The following is a 22,401-nucleotide window of genomic DNA, read 5'->3' on the forward strand; positions in this document are numbered from 1 at the left end:
TGCTCAGTTGACTTTTATCATTGCCTATACTTCATTACAGCAACCTCTCTGCTTCTTGTTCTGTCTTATTCAGTACATTCTCCACATTATCATCAGCTTGAACTCTTAAGCAGTAAATGTTGCTTACCTTTGCATTTGTTGCAGTACTTGTTTTTCCTTGGAGAGCAGGTAGTCATGTGAGTCTAAGTAGCGCTGGTGAGTCATGTGATTATTTTCATGGATGTGTTTCTTTGAAAATAATTTGTGCTTAAGCAGTCTTCTCTTTCTGTTTCGGAAAGGCTGTAGCAGTTCTTTGTTTAACATTGTTCTTTGTGAACTAGGTGACTATAATCATATAATATAGTATTGGCATACTTCACACTAGAGTCTTGTTTTTGTTCTGATAGAATTAAAGTAGTATCTGTGTTTCTATGAAAAACAGTTCTTTCTTTTTCTCTTAAGCTAAAGTGTCCAGTGAATATTGATTTGCTGAAGAATTTGAAGAAAGACGAACTGAAGTTCCCATTCCATGGATCCCTTGGGTGCACCTTCCCAGTTTGTGGATGTGGATACACTACCGAGCTGGGGTGACTCATGTGAAAATGAATTAGATCCTTCTGATACTTCAGTTGAGAAATTTCTAGAAGACACAATTAGATCACCTTTTCTTTATAATAAGGATATCAATGGAAAAGTAGTTCTTTGGTAATTCTTTGATTAAATCATGGCATGATGTTGAGAACAGTTTCTCCTAATTTCTTATGTGTTTCCTTTGGTGAGCCCTAGCATTGTTGAAATGTTGTTTTGTACATATTTTTCACAGCTTTGCTGAGGTTTAGTTGACACCTAACAAGCTGCATGTATTTAAAGTGTACAGTTTGATAAGTTTAATTTATGTCTATACTCATGAAACCATCACCATAATCAAGATAGTGAATAGATCTATCACTCCCAAAAGTTTTTAGGTTCCTTCGTAGTCCTCCCCTTTTGCCTCTCCCTTCCGCTATATCCCCTGTCAGCAACTGATCTATTTGTTGCTTCCTATTAGTTTGTACTTTCTAGTGTTTTATATGAATGTGCTTTTTTGTGGGGGGGCTGCCTTCTTTCATTCAGCGTAATTATTTTAAGATTCATCTGTGACGTTGCATGTATCAGTAGCTTTTTCCTTTTTTAAACATTATTGAGATATAATTCATATACCGTGTAGTTTACCATTTAAATTGTATAATTCAGTGGTTTTTAGTATATTCAGAGTTGTATATCCATCACCATAGTCAATTTTATGACATTTTCATCATCCCAAAGAGAGCTCCAATACCTGTTAGCAGTCGCTCTCCATTTCTCCCCATTTCCTTCCCCCACCCCCCACCCCAGACTTAGGCAACCACTAGTCTATTTTCTTTCTCTAAAGATTTGGCCTGTTCTGGATATTTCATATAAATGGAAGTAAAACAATACAGTATGTGGCCTGTCATAACTTGGTGTTCACTTAGCATAGTGTTTTCAAGGTTCATCCATTTTGTAGTATGTATAAAAACTTCATTCCTTTTTATAGCCAAATAATACTGTATGTGGATACCACATTTAGTTTTTGGTTTAAGTATATTTGGATTATTTCCACTTTTTTGGTTATTATGAATAATGCTGCTATGTGAAACTGTTTAAACCAACCACTTTCAGCTTCACAGCCATTCTGTTACAATGAAAGAAATCTAGGTAAGAAGCAAAAGAACATGATAGTTTTATGAGTTCAGGGTTTTAATGATATAATAAAAACATCTAGAATGCCAGATAAATCTTTCTGAGTCAGGAATTTCTTTTCTGGTATTGCTTAGCTTGTGAACCTGCAAAATCCAGCTTGTGAAGGAGTAAGAATAGGATTTTTTTTGAGAGAATTAGAAACTAGTTTTTTTTTTGGGGGGGGGGCGGGGGGCAGTGCATGATCCGGAAATTCAACCCGGGTCTTCCGCATGGAAGGTGAGCAAGAAACCAGCTTTTTTTTATCCTCCCCTTCCCCATACTGCTCTTTATTTATTAATTTTATTTCTTCAGGAAAGGAGATGTGGCATTACTAAACTGTACAGCCATTGTGAGTACCAGCAATGAGACTCTTACGGATAAAAATCCTGTGTCAGAAAGTATCTTCATGCTTGCAGGGCCTGATTTGAAAGAAGATCTTCAGAAACTTAAAGGTGAGTGACTTTTCGTAGGCAGGTCATTGCTTAAATGTTTATTTTGATGTCCTGTTCCTTGAAGAAGGGTGTTTTTTGTTTAACTGAGAGAATATGTAGACTTAGTTGTTTTGCTTTTGTTAAAACTAGAAAACCCTAGAGGTGTGTTAAAAGCTGAACCCTCGAGGACTTCCACGGAAGGTAGCTGAGTAGGGAGCTTCAGAACTCAGTCCTTCCTGCAAAACATCTAGTAAACAGGCAGCAACTGTCTGAAACAATTGTTCTAGGAGTTCAGAAGACAAAAGGATAATGTACAACATCCAAGGAAGAGTGAGAGGAAGAGACTGATAACCTGCTGTAAAAAACTGGAATTACCTCTCTCTGCAGACTTGTGATGGGCCACCTTGGGACCCTGTCCCTGGCTAGTGCTGCTCTCAGAAAGGGATGTAAACATCCACATCCCTAAGAACAGAGCTGGGGGATGGGGGCACAGCTGAACACTGATCCTGGCTTTTGAATTGTGGATGCAGATTGTTGGATTCTGGCTCTCAGCTGCTGTTTCAGCCCACTCCGGACAAAGGTGGCAGCAACCATTGTTTCATCCCCAGCCCAGAGATGGGCAGAGAATTAGAATTAAAACATGGCTTTTCTAGGGTACATAAGTCCTTTCAAACCAGCACAATATGCGTCACGGGTGTCCCTGAAGGAGACGACAAAAGAAAAAGAGCAGAAAGAATATTGGAGGAAATGATGGTTGAAAAATTCCAATTCTTATGAAAGACAAAAATATACTTGTCCAAGAAGCATAATGTACTCCCAACAGGATATATCCTAATAGACTACTCCGAAACATGTGTTAATCAAAATGTTAAGTTCCAAAGATAAAAAAATCCTGAAAGCAGCAAGAGAAAGAGGTGTGACACATAGAAAGGATCTGCAGTAAGACTAAGCACTGTTTACTCGTCAGGAACCATGGTGGCAACAAGTCAGTGGTACTGAAAGAAAAAAAAACTGCCAGCCAAGAACTCTTTATCTGGCAAACTGTCTGTCAAAAAATAGGGCAACTTTAAAATATTCACTGATAAAAAGAAACTGGGATTTTGCCAACAAGAGACCTACCCTACAAGAAAAACTAAAGGGAATTCTGCAGGCTGAAAGGGCAAGACGGGAGAGAGAGGCTTGGGGTAGAGTGACAAAATGAAGATTGTCAGTAAAAGAAAGTAAAATGAAACACAAAGATAGGATACGACATGTGAAAGCCAAAGGTTAAAATAAGTACTGCATTTAAAGTAATAACATTGAATATTCATGGATTAAATTCCCTATCAAAAGACGCAAATTGACAGAATGTGTTAAATAAATGATCCGACTATAGTTTGTCTACAAGAGACTCGCCTTAGACCCAAAGACACAAATAAGTTGAAAATGAAAGTCTGGAAAAAGATACTCCACAGAAACACTAACCAAGAAAGAACCGAGGTAGCTATACCAACATCAGACAAAATAGACTTTATTATTTTTTTTTCTGATTTCTTATATATTTATTATTCCCCCGAGGGGGGGTGCACCATTCCTGGAAGTACTGCAATACCAGGTCGATACGTGGAGTGGACGGAGCAAGCTCCTATTCCATCTCCCAACTCCAAAAATCCATTTACTATATTGTCCTCAGATAAAGGATGTATCAGATATTAAACTGATAAGAACAGATACTACACTTGATCTTAGCCAAAAGGCTGAGAAGCGATCAAAATAGACCTTAAATGTAAAATTGTTTTAAGAGACAAAGATGGACACTATATATTAATAAAAGGGGCAGTCCGCCAAGAAAAATCAAAATCATACATATTTATGTACTAGTCAAGGTGTCCCGAAATACATCAGGCAAACACTGGAACAACTGAATGGAGAAAAAGACATTACATATCTACAACAATTCTTGCAGACATTAATGTTCCACTTTCATCAATAGATAGAACATCTAGACAGAGCACCAATAAGGAAACAAAGAACTTGAACGACATGGTAAATGAACTAGACTTAACAGACATTTATAGAACATTACAACCCAAATGTTGTAGGATATGCTTTCTTCTGAAGTGCTCATAAATCATTCTCCAGGATAGACCACATGTTGATCCACACAACAAGTCTCAAAAAATTTAAAAAGATTGAAATTTTACAAAGCCCTTTCTCCAATCATAATGGAATAAAGCTGGATATCAATAACAGGTAGAGAATGGAAAAATTCACAAATATATGTTGGTTAAACGACACACTCTTAAACAATCATGGGTCAAAGAAGAAATTTCAAGAGATATCAGTAAATATCTCGAGACAAATGAGAATGAGAACACAACATATGAAAACGTCCGGGTTGCAGTGAAGGCAGTGCTGAGAGGGAAAATTATAGCCCTAAACGCCTACATTACAAAAGAAGAGGCTAAAATCAAAGACCTAACTGTACCTCTGAAGGAACTAGAAAAAGAACAGCAAACTAATCCCAGAGCAAGCAGAAGGAAAGAAATAAGATTAGAGCATAAATAAATAAAATTGAGAACTAAAAAAATAATAACAAAAGCAAAGTGATTGTCAGAGAAAATGAATAAAATTGACAGTCCCTAACTAGACAGAAAGAGAATACACAAATAAATCAGAAATGAGAGTGGGAACACTGTTACCGACCCCACAGAAATAAAAAGTCATAAAAGGGTACTATGAACAACTGTATGCCAACAATTAGACAACTTAGATGAATTGCACAAGTTCCTAGAAACATAATACTGACTCTAGAAGAAATAGAAGTTCTCAAAAGATGAATGACAAGTAAAGAGATTGAGTTAGTCAAGTAAAGAGATTGAATCCATCATCAAAAACCTCCAGATGGCTCCACAGGTGAATTCTACCAATCATTCCTAGAAGAATTAATACCAATCCTGTTCAAACTCTTCCAAAATATTGACAAGGGAACAAACACTACCTAACTCATTCGATGGGACCAGTATCCCCCCATACCAGAGCCAGATAAAGATGCTACAAGAAAGAACATCACAGACCAGGTTCTCTTGTGAATATAGATGCAGAAACCTTCAACAAAATTTGCAAATCAAATCCAATCACACATTAGAAGAGTTATATCATGATCAAGTGGATTTTATCCCTAGTATGCAAGGGTGTTTCAGCACTTTAAGAAAATCAATTAATGTAATATACCACATTAACAAAGCAAAGTGGAAAAACCACATGATCATCTTAGTTGTCACAGAAGAGGCATTTTACAAAATCTAGTATCCTTTCTTGTTGAAAACACTTTGAAAGATAGGAATAGATGGAAACTTCCTTAATATGATAAATAGCACATATGAAAAACCCACAGTTAACATTGTCAATGGTGAAAGACTGAAAGCTTTCCCTCAAAGATCTGGAACAAGAGAAAGATGCCCACTGTCACCACTGTTATTTAGTGTTGTGCTAGAACTTCTAGCCAGACAGGCAAGAAAAAGAAATCAAGAAAAAAGTCCCATTTACAGTAGCAACTAAAAGAATCAAATATCTGGGAATAAATGTAACTACACAGAAAACTGCAAAACTTGCTAAAAAATATAATAGAAAACTAAATAAATAGAAGGACAGTTCATGTTCATGGATTGAAAGACTAAATCTAAATATCCTTAAGATGTCAGTTCTACCCAAATTGATTTACAGAGTCAGTGCAATCCCAATCAAAATTCCAACAGCCTACTTTGTAGAAGTGTAGAAGCCAATTATCAAATTTATTTAAAAGGGTAAGGGGCCCTAATAATCAAAAACATCTTGAAGAAGATAGAATATTCATCCATAAGAAGGAATCAACTCCTGATGTATGTGACAACATAGAAGGACCTTGAGGACATTACATTGAGTGAAATAAGCCAGGCACAAAAGGACAAATATGGTATCATTTTACTGTTATGAACTAATTATAATAAGCAAATTGATAGAGTTAAATCTAGAATATAAGGTTACCAAAAGATAGATTGTAATTAAAGAATGGAGAGTTGATGCTTCATTTGTACGGCTTTTCTATTTAAGCTAAGGATAAAGGTTTGGAAATGGATTGTGGTGATAGTCAATAATAGCTCGTTATTGTGTGTCATCAGCAGCACTGAACTGTAGAGGTGAATGTGGTTAAAAGGGAACATGAGTGTGATACTACTAGAACAAAAATTAAAAGATGAAATATAGGACTCTACAACACAGTGAACCCTGTTGTAGATGATGGACCCCAGTTAATAGTACAAGTATAAAAATGTTTCTTAGATGAACTATAATAAATGTATGATATTATACAACATTAATAATACGGTGGTATATGGGAAAAATACACCTAATATAAATTATGGATAATAGATAATACAGTTTTAATAATCTTTCATCAACTGTAATTATTAAAAAGAAAAAATACAATTATAAAAAAGTGCTGTCATCAATTGAAACATATATTCTATACCAAGGCAAGGTGTTGGTGATGGGGTGATGTATGAGCCCTGTGTTTTATGCATGATTGTTTTGTAAACTCATAGCTTATCTAATTTTTAAAAAGCTGAACCTAAGACTCTTCTGTCTGTCAAAACTCCCCTGTAATATCCCTGTATTTTAAAATGAAAATCATTATAGCCATTTAGATCACTGGTAACATTTTCCTGGCTGTAGATTTTCTGGCTCTGATAAGCCTTGGAAACAGCTACCTTCTTTAGTCTTCATCTAAACTGTAAAAACCTCTTTTGTCATGATTTAATAGCAATAGAGAATTTCTTATATACCTCCTGGCCTCACAGAGTTGCACTTCGGAAATTATGAGTGACTTATTGATAAAACCAAAATACATAGCAAGAGCAAATATGTCCTTAGTTCATTTTGTATGTGCTGCTTTTTCTACCAGAACATTCTTTTTCTGGGAATGTTTCTTTGGAAATGCTGATAGAAAGAGTCCTCTTTCAGAATGTTATTTGCCCTTATATGCATTCATCTTTCTGTATTAACTATAGCAACCCTTATATGCATTCATCTTTCTGTATTAACTATAGCAACCCTTTGTTATTGATATCTGAGCCCAAATAGAATATTGTAAAAATCCAGTATTCCCATTTTATAAAAAGTATTTATGAAATTTAACAGCAGTGTCTGTTAAAATATAAACAGGAAATCCTACCTGTTTAAGAACTTGCTTTCCTAGACTGCTACCATTAATACTAACAATTTGTTAGTATGGAACAGGAATACTTATGGTGCTGGCTCCATGAGAAAGAGATAGAGAGAGAGAAATTGGCTTATCTGATGAAAAAACTGAACTTGGAGAGTGAGGGCAGAAGAAGGAAAAACCCTCAACTAAACTACACAAGAAATTAGAAAGGGTATTAGAGATAGTACCAACAAAGTCCTTGGTAAAAATAACAGAACAGCTGTCTGAAAAAAATTCCTAATGAGGGATGTTTGTATGTGTGTGTTTTCACCTGTACCCTAAAGCTGAACTTATGGATAATTAAGAAAATAAGAAAATTTAACACAAATATACAAGTAAAACCTCCATAGTTAGCAGTTGTTTTGAGTTTCTAAGTTGAGGTTCATATTATAACTGCCTTTTAGTTAAAACCAGTTACTTTGTCTCTGGGCCTGTGGCTACTCATCTGGGGAGGATAATAGTACCTAACTCAATTCTTGACACAAAGCAAGGACTTAATAAATATTTGGGCATAGAAAAAAATGAATTTGTAAAGATGAAGTTCAGTAATGGGCATAAGTACTTTGGCACATCCTAAGTTTTCAACACTCATTGTTGCTGGTATCAGCTGTTAGTCATCAGTTGTGTTGTTTAATGAATCATTGCCAATTGGAAGGAGCTTATTAGTGTTGCACTGAAGTGCTGAATACTTAATCCTGCCCCCTTTTTACATTTTTATTTACAGCTTAGTAAATGATCATAAAGTATGACTTACCAAATTTGTAGATGATAAAAAGCTGAGAGGTATAATAGGAGATATTTAATATAGACCAAAAGTTTTAAATCTCTGAACTGACTGGAATTATGAGCCAAAAATGACAAAAAAAGATAAATATAAAAATTTTATGATAAGTTCAAAACAGTGATTATTCAAGTTCAGGGTGGAGAAGCCCAGTTTGACCACCTGTTTTATATAAGGAAATAATTGCCATCTCTGTAAGTGGCATTATCCTATGCCATTCTTTATAGAAGAAATCTTAGGGTTAACATTTTCCTCTTCCTTATCCCCTACAGAAAGCCTGTCATCAGATCCTCAGTGTACTTTATGTCTATCTCTCTGCATTTCCCCTCCTCTAACCTAGCCTATGCTATCATCATCTCCTGCCAGGGTACCATCAGCCTCCTAGTTGATCTCCTTACATCCCTTCTTTTTCTCTTAAATCCACATTCCACACACTAACCAGTGAGAGTTTGTTTTTTAAATTGTAAATCCCATCTTATTGCTCCCCTGCTTCAAACCATTTAGTGGCCTCCCATTAGATTTAGAATAAAATCCAAATTCCTTAGACTAGTTTCCAAGGCCTTGCAAGTTTTCACTTGTCACCAGGTTCATCCCACACCCTGCTTCTTCACCATACTGGAGTCAAACTGATCTCTGCTCAGTGCCTGTCAGCCAAGCGCCTTTTCATTTTCATGTGTGTCCTGCTTTCTCTCAGTTGTCACTCCTTACTCATTCTTAAGTCTTGGCTTAAATCTATTTTTCAAAACACTATTTTATTTTACTTAAAAATAGGTCAATCTCCCCAAAGTACATGCTCTCAGTCTATGATGACTATAATTTAGTAAATTGTTTATGTGATGTTTGTGTCCCCTGCTATGCTGTAAACTCAGTGAGGATGGAAACTGTGTACTTATTGGCCTTTCTGTGCCCAGTACCACAAACAGTGAAGGCATCCTTTAAGTACCTAATGCATGAATGAAAGTTCTTAGGAATTTTAATTGAATAGAGTCAGAGTTGATAATATGTTGTTCCTACTGCAAAGCTAACAGTATCAGACTGCATTATTAGTAGTAAGCATCAAAATCAGGAGAGACTTTAGTTTATTCTGAACTGGTAGGATCTCAAGCTGTACTGTATTCATTTTTTATTACTGTGACGTTTTAAGAGTGATAAACTGGAAAGCACTTAAAAGAAAATGATTAACATGGTTGACATCTTGGAAACCATATTATATGAACTCAGGTTAGTATACAGAAGAGAAGATTTGAGGGAAGCATGATAATTTTTCTCAAATATTTGAAAGAGGTATCGTATTGAAGTGGCAGAGAATAAATTTTGTTATATTCCTAGAATCATTGATAGGAGGATACACAGAAGTTCATTGCAACATGGCTAGACTTTTATTGTACCCAATTTAACAAAAAACACAATAATCTTTTTTTTTAATTTTTTAAAAAATATTACAAGAAACAGAAACATTCTTAACATATGCTCATTCCATTCTACATATATAATCAGTAATTCACAATATCCTCACTTAGTTGCATATTCATCATCATGATCATTTCTTAGAACATTTGCATCAATTCGGAAAAAGAAATAAAAAACAGAAAAATAAAATGAAAATAAAAAAAAAATTATACGTACCATACCCCTTACCCCTCCCTTTCATTGATCACTAGCATTTCAAACTAAATTTATTTTAACATTTGTTCCCCCTATTATTTACTTTTATTCCATATGTTCTACTCATCTGTGGACAAGGTAGAAAAAAGGAGCATCAGACACAAGGTTTTCACAATCACGCAGTCGCATTGTGAAAGCTATATCATTATACAATCATCATCAAGAAACATGGCTACTGAACACAGCTCTACATTTTCAGGCAGTTCCCTCCAGCCTCTCCATTACATCTTGAATAATAAGGTGATATCTACTTAATGCATAAGAATAACCTCCAGGATAACCTCTCAATTCTGTTTGGAATCTTTTAGCCATTGACACTTTGTCTCATTTCACTCTTCCCCCTTTTGGTCAAAAAGGTTTTCTCAATCCCTTGATTCTGGGTCTGAGTGTGTTCTAGAGTTTTTCTCAATCCCTTGATTCTGAGTCTCAGCTTATTCTAGGATTTCTGTTCCACATTGCCAGGGAGGTCCACACCCCTGGGAGTCATGTCCCATGCAGATGGGCGGAGGGTGGTGAGTTTGCTTGTTGTGTTGACTGGAGAGAGAGGCCACATCTCAGCAACAAAAGAGGTTCTCTTGGGGATGACTCTTAGTCCTAATTTTAAGTAGGCTTGACCTATCCTTTGTGGGGTTAAGTTTCATATGAAAAAACCCCAAGACTGGGGTTCAGCCTATAGCTTTGGTTGTCCACACTGCTTGTGAGAATATCAAGAATTCAACTTGGGGAGGTTGAATTTTCCCCTGTTTTCACCATTCCCTGAAAGGGACTTTGCAAATACTTTTCCACTCACTGATCAAATCACTCTAGGATTTATCAGGGCATCACTCTGGACAAACCAACAAAATTTCATGTCCTAGCCAAGGTTCCATGTACTTATGTTGTTCAACCAACTATCTACGTAAGTTATATTAGGAGATACACTAGTCAAAATATAAATTTTGTACCAAATAAACATTTTTTGCTTTAATCTCACACATAAGTTGAAATTTTAAAATATTAATTACTATCTATTTTCAGCACCCTGCAGTAATGACATTTCTCTGTTCTTCCTCTGCAAAAACATTTTTTAAATTTGTACATTTAGTTGCTATCATTATGCACTCTAGGCATTCTTAGATTATACCATCTCGGTCTTTATCATCTATCTTTCTTTGTGATTTCATTTATACCCCCAGCCCTCCTCCCTCTCTCATTCTCACATTCAGCTTCATTCAGTGTTTTAGCATAATTTTCTTACAGTTAGGCAGTATTGTGTTGTCCATTTCTGAGTTTTTATCTTCAGTCCTGTAACACAGTCTGTATCCCTTCAGCTCCAATTACCCAATATCCTTCCTTATTTCTATCTCCTGATGGTCTCTGTTACCAACAAAATATTCAAAGTTTATTCACTAATGTCAGTTCATATCTGCATGAGACCATGCAGTATTTGTCCTTTTATTTTTCACTGATCTCACTCAGCATAATGTCCTTAACGTCCATCCATGTTTTTACATACTTCATAATTTTATTCTGTCTTACAGCTGCATAATATTCCATCGTATGTATATGCCACAGTTTGTTTAGCAACCCGTCTGCTGATGGACATTTTGGCTGTTTCCATCTCTTGGTAATTGTAAATAATGCTGCTATAAACATTGATATGCAAATGTCCATTTGTGTCCTTGCCCTCATGTCCTTTAAGTAGAGACAGCATATAGATGGGTCTTGTTTTTTAATCCATTCTGCCAGTCTGTGTCCTTTGATTGGGGAGTTTAATCCATTAACATTTAGTGTTATTACTGCACGTGTAGTACTTTCTTCTACCATTTTGCCTTTTGGATTTTATATGTCATATCTAATTTTCCTTCTTTTTACCTTTACTCATAGTCTTCCTTTCTACACTCTTCTCCACACCTCTCTCTTCTGTCTTTTCATATCTGTCTCTAGTGCTTCCTTTAGTGTTTCTTGCAGAGCTGGTCTCTTCATCACAAATTCTCTGTGATTTTTTTGTCTGAAAATGTTTTAATTCCTCCCTCATTTTTGAAGGACAATTTTGCTGGATATAGAATTCTTGGTTGGCAGTTTTTCTCTTTTAATAATTTAAATATATCATCCCACTGCTTTCTCGCCTCCATGATTTCTGCTGAGAAATCTACGCACAGTTTTATTGGGCTACCCTTGTATGTGATGGGTTGCTTTTCTCTTACTGCTTTCAAGGTTCTTTCTTTCTCTTTGACCTCTGGCATTCTGATTAGTAAATGTCTTGGAGTATGTCTGTTTGAATCTATTCTATTTGGGGTATGCTGCACTTCTTGGCTCTGTAATTTTAAGTCTTTCATAAGAATTGGGAAATTTTCAGTGATAATTTCCTGCATTAGTTTTTCTCCTCCTTTTTCCTTCTCTTCTTCTGGGACACCCACAACACGTATATTCATGTGCTTCATATTGTCATTCAATTCCCTGATTCCCTGCTCATATTTTTCCATTTTTTTCCCTTTATTTTCTTTTTCTGGTCGGATTTCAGATGTTCCGTCCTTCAGTTCACTAATCCTATGTTCTGCCTCTCACAGTCTACCGTTGTAGGTTTCCATTGTTTTTTTCCATCTCTTCCACTGTGCCTTTCATTCTCACAAGTTCTGTGATTTGTTTTTTCATACTTTCAGTTTCTTCTTTTTGTTCATTCCTTGCCTTCTTTATATCTTCCCTCAATTCGTTGATTTGATTTTTAATGAGGTTTTTCATATCTGTTCTTATATTCTGAATTAATAGTTTCAGTTCCTGTATCTCATTTGAATTGATGGTTTGTTCCTTTGACTGGGCCATATCTTCAGTTTTCCTAGTGTGATTTATTATTTTTTTGCTGGCATCTAGGCATTTAATTACCTTAATTAGTTTATTCTGGAGATTGCTTTCACTTCTTTTACCTGGCATTTTCTTGCTGGATGAATTTGTTGTCTATCTGTTCTTTGACATTCAGTTCAGCTTTTTCTGGACCTCTAGCTTAGGTTTTAACAGAGGAGAATTTTTCAGTTCTTGTTTTCTTGTTTCTTGCCCTGGCTATATGGTGTCTTTCCCCCCCCCACCCTTAGTAGGGTCTCCTTAGGTATTATAGATCCCAGCCGGATTTTCCCAGACCAAACTGGTCTCCTGTCATGAGGAAAGAGTCACCTGCATCAATTTTCCCTGATGGTGAAACCCAGCAGGTTGAAAGACTTTCTTGTGAGGTCTCTGGGCTCTGTTTTTCTTATCCTGCCCAGTATGTGGTGCTTGTCTGCCTGCAGGTCCCACCAGCATAAGATGATGCGGTACCTTTAACTTTGGCAGACTCTCCCTGCTGGGGAGTGGTGGAGACAGAGGAGAGAATGTAGGCTGGTTTTAATGCCTTCAAATTACCAAGCCCTGGTGTCGGAATTCCTTGAGGGAGGGAATCCACCTGAGTTAGGTTTCACCCCTCCCCTAGGGAAGGCACAGGCTCCAGGCAAGCCCTCAAATGAACTTGTTTCTGCCTATGCCTGGGGCAGTTGCAGCCTGAGAAGCCATTCCACTGTATCCTAAGGCAGTCAAGACTTTGTAGAAACACAGTCACAAAAACCTCTGTTTTCTTTTTCATTTTCTTTTTCCGTCAGCCTGCCCCCATGGCGCCAGGGCAAAAATGAGCGACCTCCACTTTGACCAGGTTCACCTGAGCTGGGGGCCTATTTTTAGTAGTCAGAATTTGTTAATTAATTCCACAATTGGCATTTGGTTGCGCTAAGCCCCTGCTGCTGGTAAAGTCTCTTTCCTTTCCCCTCTGGGAAGCAGCCTGTGGGAGAGGGGCTCTGGCCGCCATGGCTTGGGGAACTCACGGTTCTGGGGGGGGCTTGCAGCCTGTGCAGCTGGTCCAGACTGGGGTACGCTGTGTGTCTGGTCACTGATGTGGCCCCAGAAGCTGTTCTGTACTGTTTCTGGTTATTTAGTAGTTGTTCTGGAGGATGAACTAAAATGCGAACGTTGTTAAACCACTATTTTGGCCTAAAACCACAACAATCTTATATTCACTCTTTGAATTAGGAATTTTATAAAATTAAAGCAGTGTGTCTATTTTTGTTGTTGTTTTCAGGGTTAGAGTGACAGATGCTCGCAGCCCAGGAGAGTTCAAATAGCATCTGGTATTTCCCCTGTCTGTTTGCTTCAGGGCAGAAGTACGTGTAATTCAGGCCCGAATAAAAATGTGCCTAAGTATCTGCATGTAGGGAGAGAAATAGTTTGCCCTCCAGTCAAATCACTAAGTTGTACTTGCTTGTGTGTTTTATGTTTCTCATTATTTCAGTATAGTGTTTTTTTGTTTTTGTTTTTTTTTTTACATGGGCAGGCACCGGGAATCGAACCGGGTCCTCTGACATGGCAGGCAAGCATTCTTGCCTGCTGAGCCACCATGGCCCGCCCTCAGTATAGGGTTTTGATAGAGTAAGAGTTCATACTGTATATTTTTTGCTTGCTCAATTCTCTTACAGATAGCGCTCTTTTTGCTACAGTTGTCAACAGTTTTATGTCTCTTACTGGGTGGTAGGATTTGGAGAGAAATAAATGAAGTTGAAAAGTCCTAACTGGTTTTTAATACTCAGATACTCAGATTATCACTGCAGCAGTTCTCCTTTTCAGAAACTGTAAACAGGGGTAAAAGTTATACTGGACAGAGTTATGACCAAGGGTGAAGTTAGTCAATGAATTTGTATTTATTTTGCAGACACTAAAAATACTTTCAGGGGCGGGCCACGGTGGCTCAGCAGGCAAGAATGCTTGCCTTTCATGCCAGAGGATCCAGGTTCGATTCCCGGTGCCTGCCCATGTGAAAAAAAAAAAAATACTTTCAGGACTGTTTTAAATGTTTATAATGACATCATAATTCAAGCTTTGGGATTAGAAGAAATTTGAACTAGAAAGAACAAGTAAAGAAAGGAAACAATACAGCACTGCTTAACATGATAGTGTTTTTCTAGTCTCCAGAGTCAAGAAATTTTGTTATTAATTATTAAAGAAAGGTGTAATTCCAAAACCAGAATATCCAGAATACTTAATTTTCTTTCCTGTTTCTGAACTCTGATGTGAGATCTTCAAGACTGATTCAATAAACTGACTGCCAAGAAACATGTTTACTCAGTTGTGTTTTTCTTCTTTTAAATCTAATTATAAAGTTTTTTTTAATTATTTCTTGTTTATAAGAAACAGTAAATGAATTGTAGAAAATTAAATGCACAAAGGTAAAAATAAATAAAAACAACATTTCCGCCACACAGAAATACCACTATTTAGTGCAAATCTTTCTGCATGTTGGAGTGAGTGTATGCACATACTCTTTATTTTTTTGCTACCAGAGTAAAATAATTAAAAACATAATACATATAATATACACATGCACACACACACATATATAACTTGTCTCAAAAAATCTGCCTTCTTCAGCAAATAATTTCCCTCTTTTTATTTCAGGAACTATATTATCTAATACCTAGACTATATTTAAAATTTCCGGTTGACCTAAAAAGCCCTTTGCAGCTAATATAGCTAAACCAATATCCAATCCAGGACCATAGATTGCTTCTAGTTGTTAAATCCCATGTCTTTTTTCCCTTAATCAGCACAGTCCCATCTATATGCTGACTTGTTGAACAAACTAGGCCATTTTTTCTAAAATTACCCCATATTGTAGATTTGTTTGGTTTACTTAACCAAACCTTTTAGTTTGCTGCTTTGTCCCTTGTAATTCCTGTAAACTGGAAGTTATATAGACTGAAAACAAGTTTTGTTTTAAACATTTCATAGATGATGTTATGTTGTGTACTTGAAGTTAAGTTTGATTCATATTTGGTGATGTTTGATCCCTCCATTTGTAATTGTGTTTTGCCATTTGTGAAGGAAAAATAATCTGGAGGATATTATTTTCACTCTATCAATACTGCTTTCCCATCAGTCACCTAATGGTTTTTACACCAGTTGATAATACTTGTCTGAATCAATAATTTCATTAAGATTATGTAGTTGGGTTTTCCTAAATCGATCATTCCATCCACATTTATTAGGTGGTATTATTCTGCAAAGTAGAGCCTTTTCTTACAACCGGCATTTATTTGATTACTCTGAATTAGTGTCTGTTGGAGATGCAGGATAAATGCTTCTTTTAATTACTAGTTTTCAAAATAGGGACTCAGTTTAATAGCTTCCTCAGTGGTGGCAATTTTCTTTAGAATATCATTTGTTCTTAGAGCTTTCGTTGAGTAATTATAATTTTAAATGTCAAAGAGTCTGTCAAAGTTTATGAAGGAAATCACTAGTCCTCTATCTGTCACCTTTCTCCCTTGATTCCTGTTATCCAAGAATATATACTATTGTTTTTGGCATGGGCAGGCACTGGGAATCGAACTGGGTCTCCAACATGGCAGGCAAGAATTCTGCCACTAAGCCACCATCACATCACCCTAAGAGTATATACTTTAAACCTTTAACTTCTTTGTGTTACCTACCTTCTATTACTAAATATTATGCTAAAACTACTGTTTTGATTTCTTCCATTTTTTCATTATCTGTTGACTTCTTACTGTGGAAGCTAAAGATTAAACTCTTTCATCTATTCCTTCCTTTACATATACTTACTAAATTCTCATTTTCTGCCCCCTTCACTGTCCTTCCAAATTGTTCCGTTGTAATTTCCAGTTAAATCAGTGATCAGCATTAACATTACTGCGACTCTATAAATGTTGCTCACTAATTAGTTTCCTTTTATACTTTTTTCTTCCTTGTTTTTAATTGATTTGATTTTTATTTAATTAATTTTCTATGTGCCAATCATTAATTCAATCCCAAGTTATAAATACAACTATAAACTTCCTCTCAGTGAAGTCAGATATTTCAGGTTGTCTTTTAGTTCAGTTTTTTTAATTAAACAAGTTCCCTCCTAGACCCTGCATCCTCTCTTTTGTTCCTAGATTGCTCTCTACATCTGCTACACAGTTACTGTCATGGAACTTTTTTAAACCATCATCCTAGGAAATCCTTTTTTCTGTTTCTTAGATTGGAACTCCCAATTCCTTTTCTCTTCCTTCATGTATTCCTCCATTTTTGTGAGTTTATCTAGCAGGAGATTTCCAAGAAAGCAGTAAAGGGGGGCAAAAATTTCTGAGATCTACTTCTACCTTTATACTTAGTTGGTAATTTTGTTGGACATAGAATTCTAGGTTGAAAATCATTTTCCAGAATTTTGAAGACGTTGCTCTATTGTTTTCTATTTTTTTATTGCTGTTGCGAAGTCTGATGCTTTTCTTACTCCTGATCCTTCAAATGTTACCTGTTTCTTTTCTGGAAGCTTTATTATCTCTTCTTTATTTCTGAAACTTCAAGGATATGCCTTGGTGTAATTTGGGCATTTCATGGGTTCTTGGAATCTAGAATCTCGTGTCTTTCAGTTCTAGAAAGTTCCTTGTGTTATGTACTTACATTTTCCTTTTCACTCTATTTTCTCTTCACTTTTAGGAACTCCTATTAAATGTTATCACTTCTAATTTGATCCTCCAGTTTCCTTATCTTATAGTTCTTACTTTCCATCTTTTTCTTTTTGTTCTGTTTCTAGATTTCCTCAACTTTAGTTCTAGCCCTTTTTTCTTTTAATGCAGTTTGATTGAGCTATTGTGGTAGTTAGATTCAGGTGTCAGCTTGGCCAGGTGAAGACACCTAGTTCTGTTGCTGTGGCCATGAGCCAATGATACCTGAACCTCATCTGTTGCTGATTACATTTGCAGTCGGCTAGGAGGCATGCCTGCTATAATGAATGATGTTTGATTTAATTGGCTGGTGCTTAAATGACAGACCCTAGCGTAGCACAGCCCAAGCAGCTCAGCATACCTCATCTCAGCACTTGCAGCTCAGCCCAGGCCTTTGGAGATGCAGAAAGAAATCACCCCAGGGAAAGTCGTTGGAACCCAGAGGCCTGGAGAGAAGGCCAACAGAGATCACCCTATGCCTTCCCGTGTAAGAAAGAACCTTAGTTGAAAGCTGCCTTTCCTCTGAAGAACTAACAAAATGAATCCCCTTTTATTAGAAGCCAATCCGTCTCTGGTGTGTTACATTCTGGCAGTAGCAGACTAGAACAGCCCACCCACCATACACACCATCCAAAGTGTACAAACATTGGCTCACAGTACCAGCACATAGTTGTATATACACCCCATGATCAATTTTAGAATGTTTTCATTACTCCAGAAAAACCATAAAAGTGAAAAATATTTAAGTAGGGCATAAGGGGATATGGGGGTATTTGGTTATCTTTTTCAGTTCTAACCCCTTTGTTGAACATTTTATTGCTTCTGTTATATTTTTCATTTCACTATAACAGTTATTTTCTATTTTCTCAGTATTCCTTTTTTTTAAATATAACATGTTTTTGTTTCAGATATACTATATCTTCTCTGACATCTCCAGGTGGATTAATTTTAGTGTTGGGGGGGTGTTTAGTTTGATTTTAAAGTTCTCTTCTATTCACAGCTTTATCTACTCCTTGAGCATTTGCTTATTCTGCATCCCCCAACCCCAACACCTTTCTTCACATCCTAATGATCCTTGGCGGTCCAGTATCTGTACAAGGGAGGAACTGCAGCTATTGGGAGGCTTTCTGTGCATCTGCAGAATTACTACTTGGTAGATCTTGAAGTGGGTGAGAGTAGGAGCCCTGTTTTGTTGGGGGAATTGGCCTCAGTTATCAGAATCTTTAGGTGCCTTATTTTGGGCCTCTTAGTTTCCTGGAAAGGAATCCTCCGAGATTATAAGCCAGGGTGTTGTGTTGGAAACCATGTAAGGGCTAGAGCTTTGACTGTTGAGTCAAAATCCCCTCTTCTCAGCTGTGCTTGGGGTTCAGGAGTCCGGAAACTTCTAGTTCAGCATCCTCAGAGAGTAAGCTTCCTTCCTGCTACTGGAGTGGTATAGAGGTCATCACCTTGCTGTGCTTGCTGGAGGAGCGGTTATTGTGGTTTTACTGCTTTTATACAAATTTTTAACTCAGTTTCTCTTTTTAATCTACTTCACACCATGGATCAGTAATACTTATTGCCTCCAGTATCTGAGTCTTTCTAGTGCCCTGTAATAACAACAACAATAGATATACGTATAACACTTTGTATACATTGAATCACTTAGTCTTGTGAAGTAGGTGCTATCATTATTACCATTAAAAAAGTAAATTGAGACACTGAAAGGTCAGGTACCTGCCTAAAGTGTCACAGCAGGAAAGTGGTAGACTCAGGATTTGAATTGAAGCACTCTGCCTTGAATCCTGCACTGCCTTTCAGAACACACCAGCTGGCTTCATATTGGTTACCCCATTTGTGCAAGCAGTTAACCTTCTCTGCTCTGCTGAATCAGTTACTACTGTTGACTTCCTGTCTTCCAAAATTTTGTTGATGCTTATCTGCTTCATGCTTTATCTCCCATTCTCTGTCTCTGTATTTATACGTGTTATATTATTTCACTGTCTTTGGGAACAGAAGAAACAGAAATAAATACTTGGTACAATGTACATTTTAAACAAAAATTTCTCAAAATTCTTAAATGTCGTCACTGTTTATGTCTTTTGTTGTTTTTTTTTTTTCCTAATACCTCCATGACTTATTTATGCTTCATATTGTGCTCAGGTTGCCGGACAGGAGAAGCAAAACTGACAAAAGGATTTAATCTAGCTGCCCGATTCATCATCCACACAGTGGGACCTAAGTACAAGAGCCGCTATCGCACAGCAGCTGAAAGTTCCCTGTACAGCTGCTACAGAAACGTACTTCAGCTGGCAAAGTAAGGCTTACTCAGTTCCTGGACATAGCATGCCATACGTTGTGAAAAGCTGGGTTTTAGAGATGAAGCCTAGCTATAGAAATCAGATTTTGAGGAACTTGGATAATTTAGGGGGACACTGGAGTTAGAATTCTCTTTTCAAACTTAGCGAGATAAATGGATTAGATCTGTGTGGCTTGACAATTTCAGCCTATTTTATTTTACTCAGTCTTTTACTTGGAATATATAGCCCAAAAAATGGTGTGACTAAATTATATATAAATGTAATTCTTAGATCATATAATTGGGATAATATATTAAATTGTGGAGGAGAGAGAAGGAGAGGCTGAGCTGCATTTTGAAATTAGTTACGTATTATATATGTATTGTGAATGTTTATAGTATGTATTTTGTGTTTTCTGTTTGCAGAGAACAGTCAATGTCTTCTGTTGGATTCTGTGTCATCAATTCTGCAAAACGAGGTTATCCTTTAGAGGATGCAACACACATTGCACTTCGTAAGTATTACTGGAAAGCTATACATAAATTTGAGTCTTAAAATTTTATTTATCACTTGTTGAATAGTTATAGCAAGGGAAGACTCATTGACTAACTTATCATGGCACCCTGGATAGAACTTTCTTTTGACATGTTGCAAGGCTCTCAGTTCACTTTCTTGGGTTGATATTTTTATCTACTTGAATAAGGACTTACCATGACTTGCCTATTAAATTTTAAGATGATATCAAGTATCTTGAGGGAAAAAAAAACGAAGCTGGAGGTCTCGCGCTGCCTGACTTTAAGGCATATTATGAAGCCACAGTGGTCAAAACAGCATGGTACTGGCATAAAGATAGATATATTGACCAACGGTATCGAATAGAGTGTTCAGATATAGACCCTCTCATCTATGGACATTTGATCTTTGATAAGGCAGTCAAGCCAACTCACCTGGGACAGAACAGTCTCTTCAATAAATGGTGCCTAGAGAACTGGATATCCATATGCAAAAGAATGAAAGAGGACCCGTATCTCACACCGTATTCAAAAGTTAACTCAAAATGGATCAAAGATCTAAACATTAGGTCTAAGACCATAAAACAGGTAGAGGAAAATGTAGGGAGATATCTTATAAATCTTATAACTGGAGGTGGTTTTATGGACCTTACACCTAAAGCAAGAGCACTGAAGAAAGAAAGAAAGAAATGGGAGCTCCTCAAAATTAAACACTTTTGTGCATCAAAGAACTTCATCAAGAAAGTAAAAAGACAGCCTACACATTGGGAGACAATGTTTGGAAACAACATACCAGATAAAGATCTAGTATCCAGAATTTATAAAGAGATTATTCAACTCAACAACAAAAAGATAGCCACTCCAATTACAAAATGGGAAAAAAACTTGAACAGGCACTTCTCAGAAGAGAAAATACAAATGGCCAAAAGACACATGAAGAGATGCTCAACTTCCCTGGCCGTTAGAGAAATGCAAATCAAAACCACAATGAGATATCTCACACCCACCAGAATGGCCATTATCAACAAAACAGAAGATGACAAGTGCTGGAGAGGATGTGGAGAAAGAGGCACACTTATTCACTGTTGTGGGAATGTCAAATGGTGCAACCGCTGTGGAAGGCAGTTTGGCGGTTCCTCAAAAAGCTGAATATAGAATTGCCATATGACCCAGCAATACCGCTGCTAGGTATCTACTCAGAGGACTTAAGGGCAAAGACACAAATGGACACTTGCACACCAGTGTTTATAGCAGCATTATTTACGATTACAAAGAGATGGAAACAGCCAAAATGTCCATCAGCAGACGAGTGGCTAAACAAACTATGGTATACACATACGATGGAATATTATGCAGCTTTAAGACAGAATAAACTTATGAAGTATGTAACAACATGGATGGACCTTGAGAACATTATGCTGAGTGAGACTAGCCAAAAACTAAAGGACAAATACTGTATGGTCTCACTGATATGAACTGACATTAGTGAATAAACTTGGAATATGTCATTGGTAACAAAAGAGGCTCTCTTGGGGGTGACTCTTAGGCCTAAATTTTAAGTAGATTTGACCTATTCTTTGTGGAGTTAAGTTTCATATGAACAAACCCCATCAGGAGATAAAAATAGGGTAAGATATTGGGTAATCGGAGCTGAAGGGATACAGGCTGTGCAACAGGACTGGATACAAAACTCAGAAATGGACAGCACAATACTATCTAACTGTAGTATAATTATGTTAAAACACTGAATGAAGCTGCATGTGAGAATGATAGAGGGAGGAGGACTGGGGATATAAATGAAATCAGAAAGAAAGATGTTAAAGATTGAGATGGTATAATCTAGGAATGCCTAGAGTATATAACAGTAGTGAAATGTACAATGTACAAATTTTTAAAATGTTTTTGCATGAGGAAGAATAAAGGAATGTTGTTATTGCAGGGTGCTGAAAATAGATGGTAATTAATATTTTAAAATGTCACCTTATGTGTGAGACTAAAGCAAAAAATGTTTATTTGTTTCAAAATTTATATTTTGACTAGAGCATTTCCTAATATAACTTATGTAGATAGTTTGATTGAACACCATAAGTACTTGGAATCTCAGGTAGGACATGAGATTTTGTTGGTTTGTCCAGAGTGATGCCCCAATGAATCCCAGAGTGATTTGATCAGTGAGTGGAAAAGTATTTGCAAGCCCCCTTCGGGGAATGGTGAGAGCGGGGAGAAATTCAACTTTCCCAAGTCGAATTCTTGATATTCTCGCAAGCAGTGTGGACAACCAAAGCTATAGGCTGAGCCCC

At 36.7% G+C, this 22,401-nt stretch overlaps 1 protein-coding gene and 1 non-coding gene across 6 annotated transcripts in view; one reads left to right on the forward strand and one right to left on the reverse strand.

The window, feature by feature from the left end:
- Positions 1 to 22,401, forward strand: part of GDAP2 (ganglioside induced differentiation associated protein 2) — a 91,424-nt gene that overhangs the window by 8,213 nt on the left and 60,810 nt on the right. For 4 of the 5 annotated variants that reach the window (XM_077119747.1, XM_077119746.1, XM_077119749.1 and 1 more), the window contains exons 2-5: positions 442 to 684; positions 2,032 to 2,171; positions 19,453 to 19,606; positions 20,015 to 20,103. In XM_077119747.1, the coding sequence (XP_076975862.1) occupies positions 509 to 684; positions 2,032 to 2,171; positions 19,453 to 19,606; positions 20,015 to 20,103 (559 nt within the window). In that variant the 5' untranslated portion in view covers positions 442 to 508. The remainder of the gene's footprint in view (positions 1 to 441; positions 685 to 2,031; positions 2,172 to 19,452; positions 19,607 to 20,014; positions 20,104 to 22,401) is intronic. The other variant, XM_077119751.1, reaches the window with a different exon arrangement.
- Positions 3,708 to 3,898, reverse strand: LOC143651122 (U2 spliceosomal RNA). Its single transcript, XR_013159859.1, has one exon. It is a non-coding gene; the product is annotated as a U2 spliceosomal RNA (small nuclear RNA).

Source organism: Tamandua tetradactyla, chromosome 11, assembly GCF_023851605.1.
Source record: "Tamandua tetradactyla isolate mTamTet1 chromosome 11, mTamTet1.pri, whole genome shotgun sequence".
Lineage (NCBI taxonomy): Eukaryota > Metazoa > Chordata > Mammalia > Pilosa > Myrmecophagidae > Tamandua > Tamandua tetradactyla.